Source organism: Vicugna pacos, chromosome 18 (assembly GCF_048564905.1).
Source record: "Vicugna pacos chromosome 18, VicPac4, whole genome shotgun sequence".
Taxonomy (NCBI): domain Eukaryota; kingdom Metazoa; phylum Chordata; class Mammalia; order Artiodactyla; family Camelidae; genus Vicugna; species Vicugna pacos.
Window position 1 is genome coordinate 32,529,622 of NC_133004.1, and position 12,869 is coordinate 32,542,490.

The following is a 12,869-nucleotide window of genomic DNA, read 5'->3' on the forward strand; positions in this document are numbered from 1 at the left end:
AAAGAAGAATGTGATTTTATAGAGAAAAGGGAGGGTGTTGGGAAGGGTTGTTTTGAATGAAAGTCCATTGGAAAAAAGTGAGAGTTCAGGATAATGATGGTTTCTCATAGCCTGAGTTACTGGGGTAGTAGACTTCTTCTAGGAGATGCAACGTATATCTTTTCCTGTTGGGACCTGTAACTGATGATTCTCTTCTGTCCATGATTCTTCTGTTGGGGTCTTTACTGACAATTCTTCCTGTAATTGATGGCTAGTGGTATACTGTGTGAAAGTTCCCCCCGCTTCTAGCCTTCCGACTCTATTTTGATGAGGTTTCCCTTTATTCATTTTCACACCCCTGACACTTCACACCGTAAATGCCACACCACACTTCACACGTAATACCCACACAGCATACACCCAGTACCACCTGTCTCTCACACATATAACGTTCACATAACTTGTACTTTGCACACCCATCCAATATAGCATCTTGACGACCACCCACATCTCATCCCATCCCTCTCCTCTACCAAATTAATATCCCCCACATGTGGACCCCAACTCAGCCCAGATCCCAAGTCCTCCACGTAGACTCAGCCAAAGGCCAAGATTGAAGGCAGACACCCCCAGCAGGTGGGGCTGTTTCCCAAGAACAGAGGGGACTCCAAGGACCTCCCAGCCCCAGGACACCTTCAGCCACTCTTTGTTGCCAGGCTGGAGATGCAGAGTTTGCACCAAAGTCCTTTCTGCAGCCTTGGGCCCCACTTGGGAGATCACTGCAAACCAGGAGTGACCCTGAGGGTCTGAAACTTCCCTCAAGCCTCCTTCTCCCTAAATCTCACTCCAGAGCTATGCCAAAAGTCTAGCCCCTGCCAAAAAAAAAAAAAAAAAGATCATGGAGTGGGAAGTTGAGAAGCTTTAGAATGTGGCTTTCTTCTGAACAGGTCCCTGCACTGGAAAAAGTCCCAGTCCAAACGGTCTGGGTGCCCTCTGGCTCCTGGCACACAGTAGGCCCTTAATCAGTGCCAAATAATAATAATAGCTAATGTCCGAGTGCCCCCTATGCCACTGTCTTGTGCTTTCCATCTCATGTAAGGCTCATTAAGGTAGCTTGTCCTTATTTTATAGACCAGGAAACTGCAGCACAGAGAGCTTGAGTCTCACAGCCAGGAACAAGTGGAGCTGGGATTCAAATCCAGATAGTGTGCATCCAGAGCACCACGCTGGAGTTAGCACACATCAGTTCCTCATCTTCCCATGAGACTTCCCTGGGTGGTGGATGATCATAGGAGTCGCTCCATTCCCTGATCCCTGAATCTCAGGAATTGCCACAATCCTTCATTCACTCCTCCTTCCCCCACTCATTTCCTGAGTTCCTGATCTTTGCCATCCCCTGGCTGGGTACCAAGGGCACAGAAAAGACCCAGACATGAATTTACCCTCAAGAAGGCAGGATGGTGCGGTGGGTACAGCTCAGTGGTAGAGTGCATGCTTAGCATGCATGAGGTCCTAGGTTCAATCCGCAGTACCTCCATTAAAAATAAAAAACAAACCTAATTATGTCCCGCCAAAGAAGAAAAAAGAAGGATGTTTTTTCACCAGAAGTCATGTGTTCCAGTGCTTCAGGCAGGAAACCATGAATGCAGCAGGCTGGGGAAAGGCAATAGAGAATGGTGGGGACCATGGTGATAGGGAAAGCTTATGTTAGCCGAGGGGTAAGGTGTGGGTGTAAATTCTAAGCTGGATTTAGGATGTTTATTTATTTATTTTATTTTATTTTTGCCCATGTGCCCAAGATGGAAGCCCAAGGAAATGCTGAAGGTTCATTTCCCACTTCCTACACTCCAAACATACCCTATGCAAATATAACAAGAAACACTGCTTTCTTTTCTTTTTCTTAATGGGAAATCAAAGCCACAACAGCGAGGCGGCAGCCCATGGGAGTGGTGAGATCCCTAGGATTGGAGTCACATGAGGACAGAAGTCAAGGCTGAGGGCCCAGGAATAGCAGAGAATTGAATCTAAGCCCCCTGCCCAAAGCTGGGAGCTGTGAAAAGGCTGTCTCCTCTGGGCACGGAAGACAGAGGGAAAAATAATCCATTCACAGACTTTGGAATGCAGTTTGGAAAAAGTTACTGCAGGAAATTAGAATTCCTCATGGTCACCAGAGTGTGGGCTTGGATTCAGACCAGACCTCTGAGGCAAAAGCCTGCTCTGAGAAACTCATGAATAAAAGGGTCAGAACCCCATGTAGTATGTAAGACTGTGGCAGAAGCCAAATCAGGCTGGCTCTAGGAGATGTGAGTGGGGCCCAAGAAACTCACGGGACTCCTACAGGAGAAACACAGATAAGTCAAAGAATCCTTCCATGGTGACATTGCCATGGGAGAATTCAGCCCATTGTACAGATGACAGTAACCACACCCTACCTCCTCCCTAATGCTATTTTATAACTGGGAAAACTGAGGGTCCCTGAGTTAAGTAAGTAGCCTAAAGTAAGTTAGCAATTAAAGTATTTAATTTCTCTGTGCCTCAGTCTTCTCAGCTATAAGGTGATAATAATTTAAGCATACCTTCCTCATAGGATTGTCATAAAGATAAAATGAGATGCTACTTGTAAAGCATTTATTAGAATTTATTAGAATGCCCATTTTAAAGGTTCAGAGATGAAGAAGAAACAGAGTCTTTAAAACAAACACAGGACATTATGTAGAAAGAACTGGAACATTAAGAAAAGGAATGCTAGAAATAAAAACGTAGGTACTGAAAAAATCTAGGCAGTCTTACAGAGAGCATGGAAACTTCTGGAGCAGGAGAGGGACTTGGGTTTCAGGTAGCAGTCCTGGGTTTCGGAAGAGTACTGGAGTTGGGGAGACCAGGCAGTAGACACCAGGACTATCCACCTCAGGTGACTGATTCTGCCTGTGCCTGTGACAGGAGTTTGTGGTGGCGCTTGCTACGTAATGGTTTCAGGGCCTGGGGACTTTTAGCTCTGAAAGTCTTTGTGTTCCTGGTTTATATCATAGGCAGCTTATCAGGTAGTAGGCACAAGGGCTAGAATTGCAGCCAGATTTTGAGATTCACTTCCAGCTCTGTGAAGTGCTTGTTGTATGACCTTAGACCTGTTACTTGGCCTCTCTGGCACTTGGTTTTCCATCTACAAAACTGCACCTAGGAAGAGAGTGTCAAGAATGATATAGACTCTGGAATTAGACTGCCAGAGGTCAAGTTCTGACCCCAACAATTATTAGGTAGGCAAGCCTTGGGCATGTTATTTAGCATCTCTGCCTCAGATGTTAAATACTCTTCCATGAAATAGGGTTGTTTGTGAAGATCACGTAAACTAATATACATAAAATACATAAAATATACATAAAATACTTTGATACAATCCTGGCACATAAGAGCTCAGTAACCTTTGAGGTTATGGTAAGATTAAATATGTTCATTGATGTTAGAACTTAGTAGATGCTCAGTAAATGGCAGTGATGGCTGCCAATTCCTGGATTGCTTTCTCTTCACTGGGAGCCCCACATACAACTGCTAAATGAACAATAATTGAATGACTGTATGGTGGGAATGGCAGGCAAGCGAGGAAAATGAGTGCAGACCAAGCCACAGGAGGGTAAAGGCCCTGTGGTACCCGAGATGCAGCTCTCCCTCCTCTGCTGGCTAGGGAAGGGATGGGAGTACAGCCATCCTCACCTTCCCTTCCCCTCCCATACAGGGCACTACATCACAAGATTGGAAGAGCTCACTGAGTTTATCTGGGAAGTGCAAAGTGGGTCAAAGCTTCACTTGTGTACACACACATGGGTAGACATCCTGAGTAACACTGCTCCAGAGGCCGACACCATCTGCTTGGGGTCCCGGATTTCAGAGTCTGGTGAGGATCTCAGGGGCCTGAGGAAGCCCAGGCTATATGGAGAAAATGGTGATGGGGAGGGGTCCAGGAGCCTGAGCATCAGCCTTGGAAACCCTTTCCCTTCCCCCTTCCTGAGAACCAGAATCTCACTTCCATCCCTGCTTTTCTCCTTCCTTCTTTCCCATCCTTAGAGGGCAGTTCCCAGCTCACCTGGAGGGAATCACCTAGTGCTCCAGGTGCCCATGCGGCCCCCTCCTCCCCATGCTGGTTCTGGCCCATCAGGATTATCCATGTTCTCATAAGAGTCTGCATCTGGTTAGGACCAGGAAGGAGTAAGATGAGGTAGCAGAAAGTAGGCTGGGAGGGAGTAAGTCTCCGAGGACAACAGGATACAGCTGGAGAAGCACCCACCTTCCTCATGATTGGGACCAGGCTGGGCTCGAACGAAGCGGAGCTGGGGGGCTGCATACAGGATCCCTCTCATATCCTCATAGGACTGGGACCCTGCTTGGGCAGGGGATGGAGAGTTGGAGGCCTGGAGCCATACTAGGGGCTTGGGGAAGGGAAGGGCAGCCTAAGATATGATGGGAAAATTAGGGGCAGAGGAAGGTAGAAGGTTGACCAATATTGTACGAGGAAGGAGTGAGGTTCGGGGCCCTTGTTAGTTGTAGGGTCTGATCAGGCGTGGGTTAGATTATGGTCATGGTCAGAGAAAGGGTCAAGAACGGCACTGGAAGGAGTCAAAGTCTGAGTTGCGAGGAGGTTGTAGAGAGAGCTGGGATTGAAGCTGAGATCTGCATTGGGGCTGGGATGAGCTGGAGGACAAATTCCAGTCTGGACTTGGATTGGGATCAGGGCTGATGATGGTGAGGGATGGGGTAAATACTGGGGGTCAGGATGGGTATTGGGGGTCAGTATTGAGATTAGAGTTAGGAGTCAAATCTAAGGTTAGGATTGGACTTGGGTTTGGGATCAGAGCCAAGGTTAAGGTTAGGCCTGAAGTCAGGGCCAAGGCCACATCAACACAGTCTGGACAAAACAGGAAGGTCCCAAGGACTTCTCACCAAGGGAGGTTGCCTCCCTGCTGGGGTCCCAGGCTGACCCATGGGGGCTCAGGAAGTCTGGAGAAGGAAGGAGGAAGTCACTACACCTCCTGGCCTTCCCATCACATTCCCCCCCCACCACCACCACCTACCCATCCCTGCAGGAATGTGACCATCTTCAAACACACCTGTTGTCCTGGCGACTGGCTGGGGGAGCTCTTCATCCTCATTCTCATAAGACTCAGCTGCTGCAGAAAAAAGAGAACTCCAGGGACCACTCCTGCCCTGTAGGGGATCCATGGTCCTGTGGGTCCTCCCGAGTCTCTGAGGCCCCACAAGGACCCCAAATTACCATTGGAGAAGGAGTCTTCATCCTCAGGATTCTCATAGCCACTGCCATCTGGTGGAGAAGGAGGGAGATCTAGCGGGGGCCCGCAGCCCACCGCAGAGAAAGTGAGGGAGCCAATGGGGGAGGGCAGTCTTACCCTGGGAGAGGTGGTCCTGCCCACGGTTAGAGTCATTCTCATAGAACTCGGAGCCCTCCTCACTGTCCGGCTCCTCATAAGCCTCCCCTTCCTCTTCTTCTGGGCCTGGGGTTTGGGGATGGGGATGGGGATCAGGTCACGGCCCACCTCCTCCAGGCCCCAGTCCACTATTCCCGCCACAGACCCCTCCAGCACCCTCCATGTGAGTATCGATCCCCGCTCAGTCACCGCCTCCTGGAGGGCTCCAGGACCCCGCGGCTCTGGCCTCCTGGACGTCGCTGTGCGGGTTTCCGTAGGACTGCCCGGCGGCTCCCAGGCCCGCAGCCCACCGCAGGGCGCGTCCTGGCGAGAGGAGCGTTGGAGCGAGGCGGGTGAGAAGAGATGGGGGCGGTCAGGGCTACGGGCCGAGGATGCTTCAGGCTCTGTTGGAGGACTCCGGGTCCAGGTACCCAGCCTCGAGCCGGGATGGGGGAGGTGGGGGTAGCGAGACAGGGGCGGGATCTAAATCTAGAGGTGTGGCCTGAAGTCTTGGGCGAGGTTCTGCTCTCAGAGAAGGACCTCAGGTCCGGAGTCCTGGGAACGGGGTTAAAATCTGGGCAGGATTCCGCACCCTGGGGCGGGCTCTTTTCTGAAGGCGGGGCTCGGAGCTTGGGAAGGCTTGGAGCTCTGGGAACTGGAAGGATGAGGAAAATGGGTGGGACTCTAGCTCTGGGTCAGGAGCCTGGCGGTGCCTCCTACCCGTGCCAGAGTGGGGCGCGGAGAGGGAGAGCATGTTCCCGTACTGGCTCTGGGCCCCGTTTCCCGTGGGAGGCGACACTTTGTAGAACCTGGGGAACGAAGGGGAGTTGCACTGTGAGGCCAGGCCTGGAGGGGACTGGAGGGGACACTCAAAATTCAGGCTAGACCCTCAGAGGTTAAAATGTGGTCACTTGTAATTAGCGCCTCTGTTCTGCCACAGTCTACAGAGGGGTGTGCCATTACGCCAAGGAATACTTCACAGAGTAGGTAGCTTTGGTGCTGGACTTTGAAGGTTAGGCAGTATTTCAACCGTAGGGATGGAGAAAAGACACTCTCAGCAGAGGCAACAGTAAACGCAAAGCATAAAGTGAAGGGGAGCTGGGAGGGCACTGGCATCATTACCTTCTGGTGGGGTCCGTCATTCTCTTTCTTTTCCTCCTCAGGATCAGGGCTGGTGGGAGTTAAGGGGAGTGATCAGAGGAGAAGCTCAAGAGTGAAGATTTAGGGGATGCTGGGGAAGTCACTTGAGTCAATGGAGGAGACAGAAGTTCCAATTCCAAAGGGCTCGAGTAGTTTGCGGGGGTTAGAGATGGAGTGGGGGCAGAATTCTGAGGTCCATGAGGGAGGTGAGGGAGGAGAGAAAGATGGTTGTCAGAGTGACCAGTGAGGGCTCTCCTGAGGAAGGAGACCTAAGGATCTGGAAGACCAGCTGGGGGACATGACTCACCTCTTCGAAGATGAAGAAAGCCCACCAGGGAACCCAGGCAGAAGATCAGATAAGCTAACGTCACAACAGGGACTATCCAGCCACCAGTCTCCAGCAGCCAGTGCCATACTGCTAGGGGAAAAGCGCTATGAGATGGAGACCCGGGCTGGCATCTTGCTTCCCAGCCTCAAGACCTCAAAGGCCCATAAGTCTGGGGAACAGGGGCAAGACATAGATCCTCAGTGTCTCAAGCTATAAGGAGGGCCTTCCTCCCTCCCTGTGAAGACAGGGACTGTGCCCCAGAGCCTAGCATAAAGCCTGGAGCAGCATCTATTAAGTAAACCACCAACAAACTATGACTATAGTCAGAGGTTATGTTCAGATTAAGGGGAGCGTGATGATCAGCTTCCTGCTGCAGTTAAGGCCAGCCATGGTCAATATGAAGGGCAGAGTTCAGTTCTCAAGGTTAAAGGTGAGATGCGGCAATGTGCTAAAGTTTGGAGAGAAAGTTCAGACTGAGCTGGAGAATTGTGGTTACCACTGTAACCACATGGTGGGATTGAATTAAGGGAGATAGAATGGGCAGAAAGTTGTAACCAATTTGATGGATGGGTGAGAAAAAAGAAGGATGCCCAGGTTCCTGGCTGGCACACGTGGGCAGATGGTAGTGTCCTTCACTTACACAGGGCCACCCGGAAGACTGTGCCTGGGGAGGATGTCAAGTTTGATTTTGTACATATTGAGCCTGTGGTGTCAGTGGGACATCAAATGGCAACTCCAGGAGATGGCTGGGTGTGGGGCTCACCAAGGCATGGTGGCCTAAGGAGCCATGGGAGTCAAGGAGGTCAAACAGGAGTGTGTAGACAAGGATGAGAAAATATAGACAAGGTTAAAAAGAGGGCTCAGGGCTCCAACAGTGAGGCATGAGGGAGGAAGTACTCTCCCAGAGTCGATGGGAAGGAGCGACCTAGTGGGAGGAGAAGAGTCGTGTGTTGGAAGCAAGGAGGAAGGAGTTGGAGCCAGTGGTCAGTGTAGAGGTTGGGGTTCCAGATGAGGCTTGGACTAGCCCTCAGGTTGGATTGGGGGGCCAAGATTGCCTGACTTCCCATTCTTCCCAGTGGCCCCAGTCAGATGCCCCACAATTGGAAGAAACTCTACCTGACTGGGTAGTGACCTTCAGCCGCATCTGGGTGGTCATGTTGCCATGGTTACAATGATAGGTGCCAGCATCTTGAGCTGTGGCCTCGGGCAGCACTAGAACAGCCTTTCCTCCAGGGGTGCCCAGGACCCACCTCTCTCTGGATTGGGCATCCTCCCTCACTTTTAAGCTCAGCAATGGGATTCTACGCTTGTTGGGATGCACGTAGATCCAGGAGACGGAGCCTCTGGCCAGAGAGGAACGGGACGCCCCACAGGTCAGCGAGAGTGTGGAGCCAGGGGCCACGGTGAGGTCTGGGGCAGGGAGAGCCAAGGCTAAGAAAGTGTAATATGTGAGGGGGTCTCCTCCCTCACAGACTGTCCAGTTCCCAGTCACCATCCCCCCACTTCCTGGCATCTCCCTAGCACCTTACCCTGGTTATTGCTCTGGTTCAAACTGCCATTAGGTGGGGCACATGCAGGGTCTGTGTATAAGATCTCAGGGTGATCCTTGACCCACACATACAGCTGAGGCCTTGTAGGGTGACCAGAAGAGGGCCTGCTGCCCTTTGAGGGACTGTTCTCCGGGTCACAGCTTGGGTCATTGAGGTCTGAAGCATTCCACCGGAACATTTCCCCTGGGAAGATACCCAGAACCAGATACAGAGACATCCAGGAGAGACAGAGAGATACAGAGACCCAGAAAGGCAGAGACAAAGACCCAGAGAGAGACAGAAACGGTGACTCAGAGAGAAAGAGTGGAAGACACAGAGCAGCTCAGGGTTGACGTCATGAAGCCGCAGTAGTTTTTAGAAGCCACCTAAAACTGGCTCCCAGTTTGTCCCTCCGACCCTCCAGGCCCTCCCTCCAGATCCATTTTAGCTGCCAGAGCCCCTCCACCCATAGTGGGCCTCCCTCCTCTCATCCAGCCCTCCCTGCCCCAGCCCGGACCTCACCGCTGCCCTTCACGCTGACCGTCCAGCCAGGCTGCCAGGCCTGCTCAGAAGGGGGGCCTGGTTGGCACAGGTAGAAGCCCCCCATCTGGTCGGAGACATTGAAGATGAACAGCAGGGTTCCCTGGGGCTCCTTCAGGGTACCCAGAGGCCCCACATGGACGCCCAGGCCTGGTAACCCTAGGCTCAGCTCTAGGAAGGGTTTCGACTGGGGCCCCTGAAACCAGGCCAGTTGCTCAGTGGGACCATCTGTGGGACCTCCAAGGCACGACAGCACAGCATTGCCTCCCTCTGTGGAGAGAGAGAAGAACGGACAGGAGGAGAGAGGAGTCTCTAGGCCCCTTCACTCTTTGCACAGGGTTATAAACCCAATAACCCCACCATCTGGGAGTGGATGAGTCCTCAGATTCCTTTCAATCCCTCTCTGAATTTTACAAATAAGAAAATGGAGGCTCAGAGAGGGTAAGTTACTTGGCCGAGGGCACCCAGCCGGAACCCAGGTTTCCAGCCCTTCCGTCTACCTCTGCCCTCTGGACATACCTTTAACCTCCACTAGGTGTGGTTCCCGGGCCCTGATTCCCGCGGGGACAAGGAAGAGCGCGAGGAAGAGGAGGAGAGGAGATGGCATGGTGATCAGACTCCCTGGGGTGCCCAGCCTTGCGCGCGGGGGATGCTGGGGTAGGCGGGAACCTGGTGGGCACTGAACCATGGGCGTCTGTGGGGGCGGGTGGGCAGTCCCCCCGAGAGGAAGGGGTGGTCACGCCTCAGGCGCTTTCTCCATGCACCCCTCCAGAACCACAAAACTCGCCTCCTCCCTGCTACACTTTTATTTTCATCCCAGCATTTGTCATGTGAAATGATCTTATTTGCATGTCTACTTACTTGCTGGCTTTCTGTTCCCCTCATTTGACTGTAAGCCCCTTGCGGCAGAGACTTCACCCTGTTCATGACTGTACACACAGTGCCCTGGAACAGTGGTTGGCACATTGTAGGCACCCAAGAAATCTTTGTTGAATGAGTGTCCTCTCTCCTCCTCCTACATGCCCCCGCCACCCTTCAACCTCAGGCTCTGAATTCACTTCCCTTCACACATGGCCTCTTCATTCATTCAACTGACATTTCCTAGGCTTTCTTCCATCTCCATACTCCCAGCCTATCACACATACGGCAGACCTGAGTCTGAATCCTCCACCTCCACCATTTGGCTAAATGTCTTCATCTCTCTTAGCCTTAGTTTCTTTCTCTGTAAACTGGGGATAAGAATAGTACTATCAAAATAGCTTCTGTGGAGATTAAACAGGGCAATACATGTTCGGCATTTTCCACCCAGCACAGCACACAGCAAGATCTGAGAGACAGCATCCATGAATGGCTACTGGCTCAAGCCATTCTGCTGCTCCAGCTGAATGAAGCCTCCTCAAAGGGCAGAGTGGTGCCTGAGATCACACATTGGGCTGGGGGTACAACCGGGCACTAGAATCCAGGAGTCTTAACTCTTAAAGTTAACTCTGTTCTTTTGCCAAACACCCCCTATCTCTCTCTCTCTTCGCCTCTCCCTGCCTCTGCCTGTGAATCTCTGTGTTACTGCTGCCATCACTCAGGGAAAAGGGCCAGGGACCCAGGAGACCTGCTCTCTCAGTTGCTGGTTCCCAGGCCAGTCTCACTGAGCTGTGACTTCCTGTTTGCCTCGGGCAAACCCCAGGGGACCCCTCCCCCCAGCTGGCAGGGCCCTCACTTCTCTTTGGTCAGGTTGGGTTGGCTGGGAGGGGGTAGAGTGGGGCATCAGGGGAATGGAACGGGCAAGGGGGCAGGACCCCATCTGCCTTTCACTCAACAAAATCTCTCCAATCCCGTTCACCAGTTTCCCAGCTGCCTCACATGCTGAGTCTTCTTGCTGGAGTGTGTCAGCCCCCAACTTAGAACATTGCAACCACTTTCATCTATGTCAAAGTAAACACTCCATACCATGGCCTCCAAGGGCCTGAGGGAAGCTGCCCCTGACGACATTTCCCACCTCAGCCCTCTGCCACTCTGCCCCAGCTCAGGGCCTTTGCACTTGCTGCTCTTCTTCCTGGATCTCTCTACTCGGCTCTTCGCTCCACTGGCTCCTTGCTGTGGCTCAAGCCTCAGTTCAAATGTTACTTCCTCAGAGAGTCCTTCCCTGACCCACCAGGTACTTTGAATCTTATACCCCTGTTTTATTTCCCTCCTAGCATTTGCCCCCATCCTAAAGTCGGCCTGCTTACTTGTTAGTTTGTCTCCTGCCCTAGAATATTCACTCTGCTACAACAGGACTCCTTACTATCTGGCTCGCTGACATCCAGTAGGTGCTCAATAAGTATTTGTCATACAAAGGAAAGAAGTTAGTTATGGTTACCCAAGGGGAAAGGGGAGGGGGATAAATTAGGAGTATGGGATTAACAGATACAAACATACATAAAATAGATAAGCAACAAGGATTTACTGTATAACACGGGGAACTATATTTAATATCTTATAATAACCTGTAATGGAAAATAATCTGAAAAAACCCATATATATATGGGCTATATATATATATATATATATAAAATCACTTTGCCGTATACCTGAAACTAATACAACACGGTAAATCAACTATGTTGGGGGACATGGCGGGCAGTGCAAGGGCAGTAAAAGAATTTACCAGAAACATAGAACGTTTAAGAGACAAAGGAGAGTTTAATGGATACGCTGCTCTAGGCAACAGTGGGCCACACAGACGAGAGGTGTGAGCGCCGAGGGTGAAGGTGCAGGGTCTTTTATTGGGGGAAGGGGCTGTGAACACAAGGGGCGGGTGGGCTGCATGATCAGTTTGTGCACAGCTACCTGATTGGTTGTAAGACTTGTCAGGGGCTACTCTGAGGAAAGGACTTTACGGCTCTCCTAAGGGCAGATGCGCCGTGAGGCCTGTCTGCCTAGGGTGTTGTGAGACTGGCCATTTTCTGGGGGTGGTTAGTTTTGTTAAGATAAACACATGTCAAGGGAGATGTTTTCATCTTGCAGAAATGCAGGTATGTGGAGGGTCCTGAAGTGGGGGGTGGGGGTTAAGGGTACCAGTGGGCCCCAGGCACATGGAGAGCCCAGGAGTGGGGGTTTTATGGACTTCAGAGTGGCTTTAGAGAACGCCAGCCAGCCGGCTCCACATTTCCCCCTGACAGATTGGCAGTGACCAATCTTTGGAACATGGGTGGAGGTCTCTTTCTTCTGGAACTACTTCTTGCTGAACATGAGTGTCAAGCTGTCCCTAACTATCGTGCTAATCTGTCCAGGGTGTGGGGCCAAGATGGTCCTCCCCAAGAATCTGACTGCCTAAGGGGCAGCCTGAAAATAACCCCCTTTGACATCCAAGGGCTGCATCCCTTTGGTAAGGGCCATGGCATCTCTGGCTTGCGAGAGACGTCTGTTTTTGTTTCTTTGGAGCTTGGACCTCAAAGAGAGAGACAATTGTTTTTATAAGAGAGGGGAACAACATAAAGAATAAATGCATACAAGATAAATAGCCAATCTCAAGAAAAGGATGGAGAGGGGAAATTTTAAAATCCCTGTGAAAAAGGACCTTATTCCCTCTGGAATCCAAAAAAAACTATTAGAGCATGTCAGAAAATTGTTTGTTAACCTCTTTGCTGTGAGCATTGCTATCCCCTAGAGTACTTATGTCACTCTGTAGTTGAGTGAGGAGCAAAGTGAAATTACCACACACCAGGGAGATGGGGGCAGCTTTCAGTATGTATTATTGTACATGTGCCTGCCTGGGAAGCTGTGAGGATATCAAAAGCCATGTGATTTTGCAAAATCGTTCTCCTCATTAAGGTCATTTCTGTATTGACCAAAAATATACTTTCCCTGGTATCATTTCGTGCTTGTTGTATAGATTTTGTTAAGGCTTCCACATGCAGAATTACATATTCCAGGACCACTGGAGGGAAAATAAAAATGTAT

At 51.0% G+C, this 12,869-nt stretch overlaps 1 protein-coding gene across 1 annotated transcript; it reads right to left on the bottom strand.

The window, feature by feature from the left end:
* Positions 1 to 2,603: 2,603 nt before the first annotated feature.
* Positions 2,604 to 9,537, bottom strand: CD19 (CD19 molecule). Its single transcript, XM_006201235.4, has 15 exons — positions 9,450 to 9,537; positions 8,913 to 9,200; positions 8,391 to 8,594; positions 7,978 to 8,271; positions 6,841 to 6,951; positions 6,516 to 6,564; positions 6,114 to 6,202; positions 5,604 to 5,717; positions 5,376 to 5,480; positions 5,243 to 5,290; positions 5,079 to 5,135; positions 4,912 to 4,968; positions 4,259 to 4,351; positions 4,058 to 4,159; positions 2,604 to 3,900 (listed from the first exon to the last, which is right to left on the bottom strand). Exons 1-14 carry the CDS (start codon positions 9,535 to 9,537, stop codon positions 4,068 to 4,070), a joined length of 1,689 nt encoding a protein of 562 aa, XP_006201297.1. The 3' UTR covers positions 2,604 to 3,900; positions 4,058 to 4,067.
* Between the last annotated feature and the right edge of the window lie 3,332 nt (positions 9,538 to 12,869).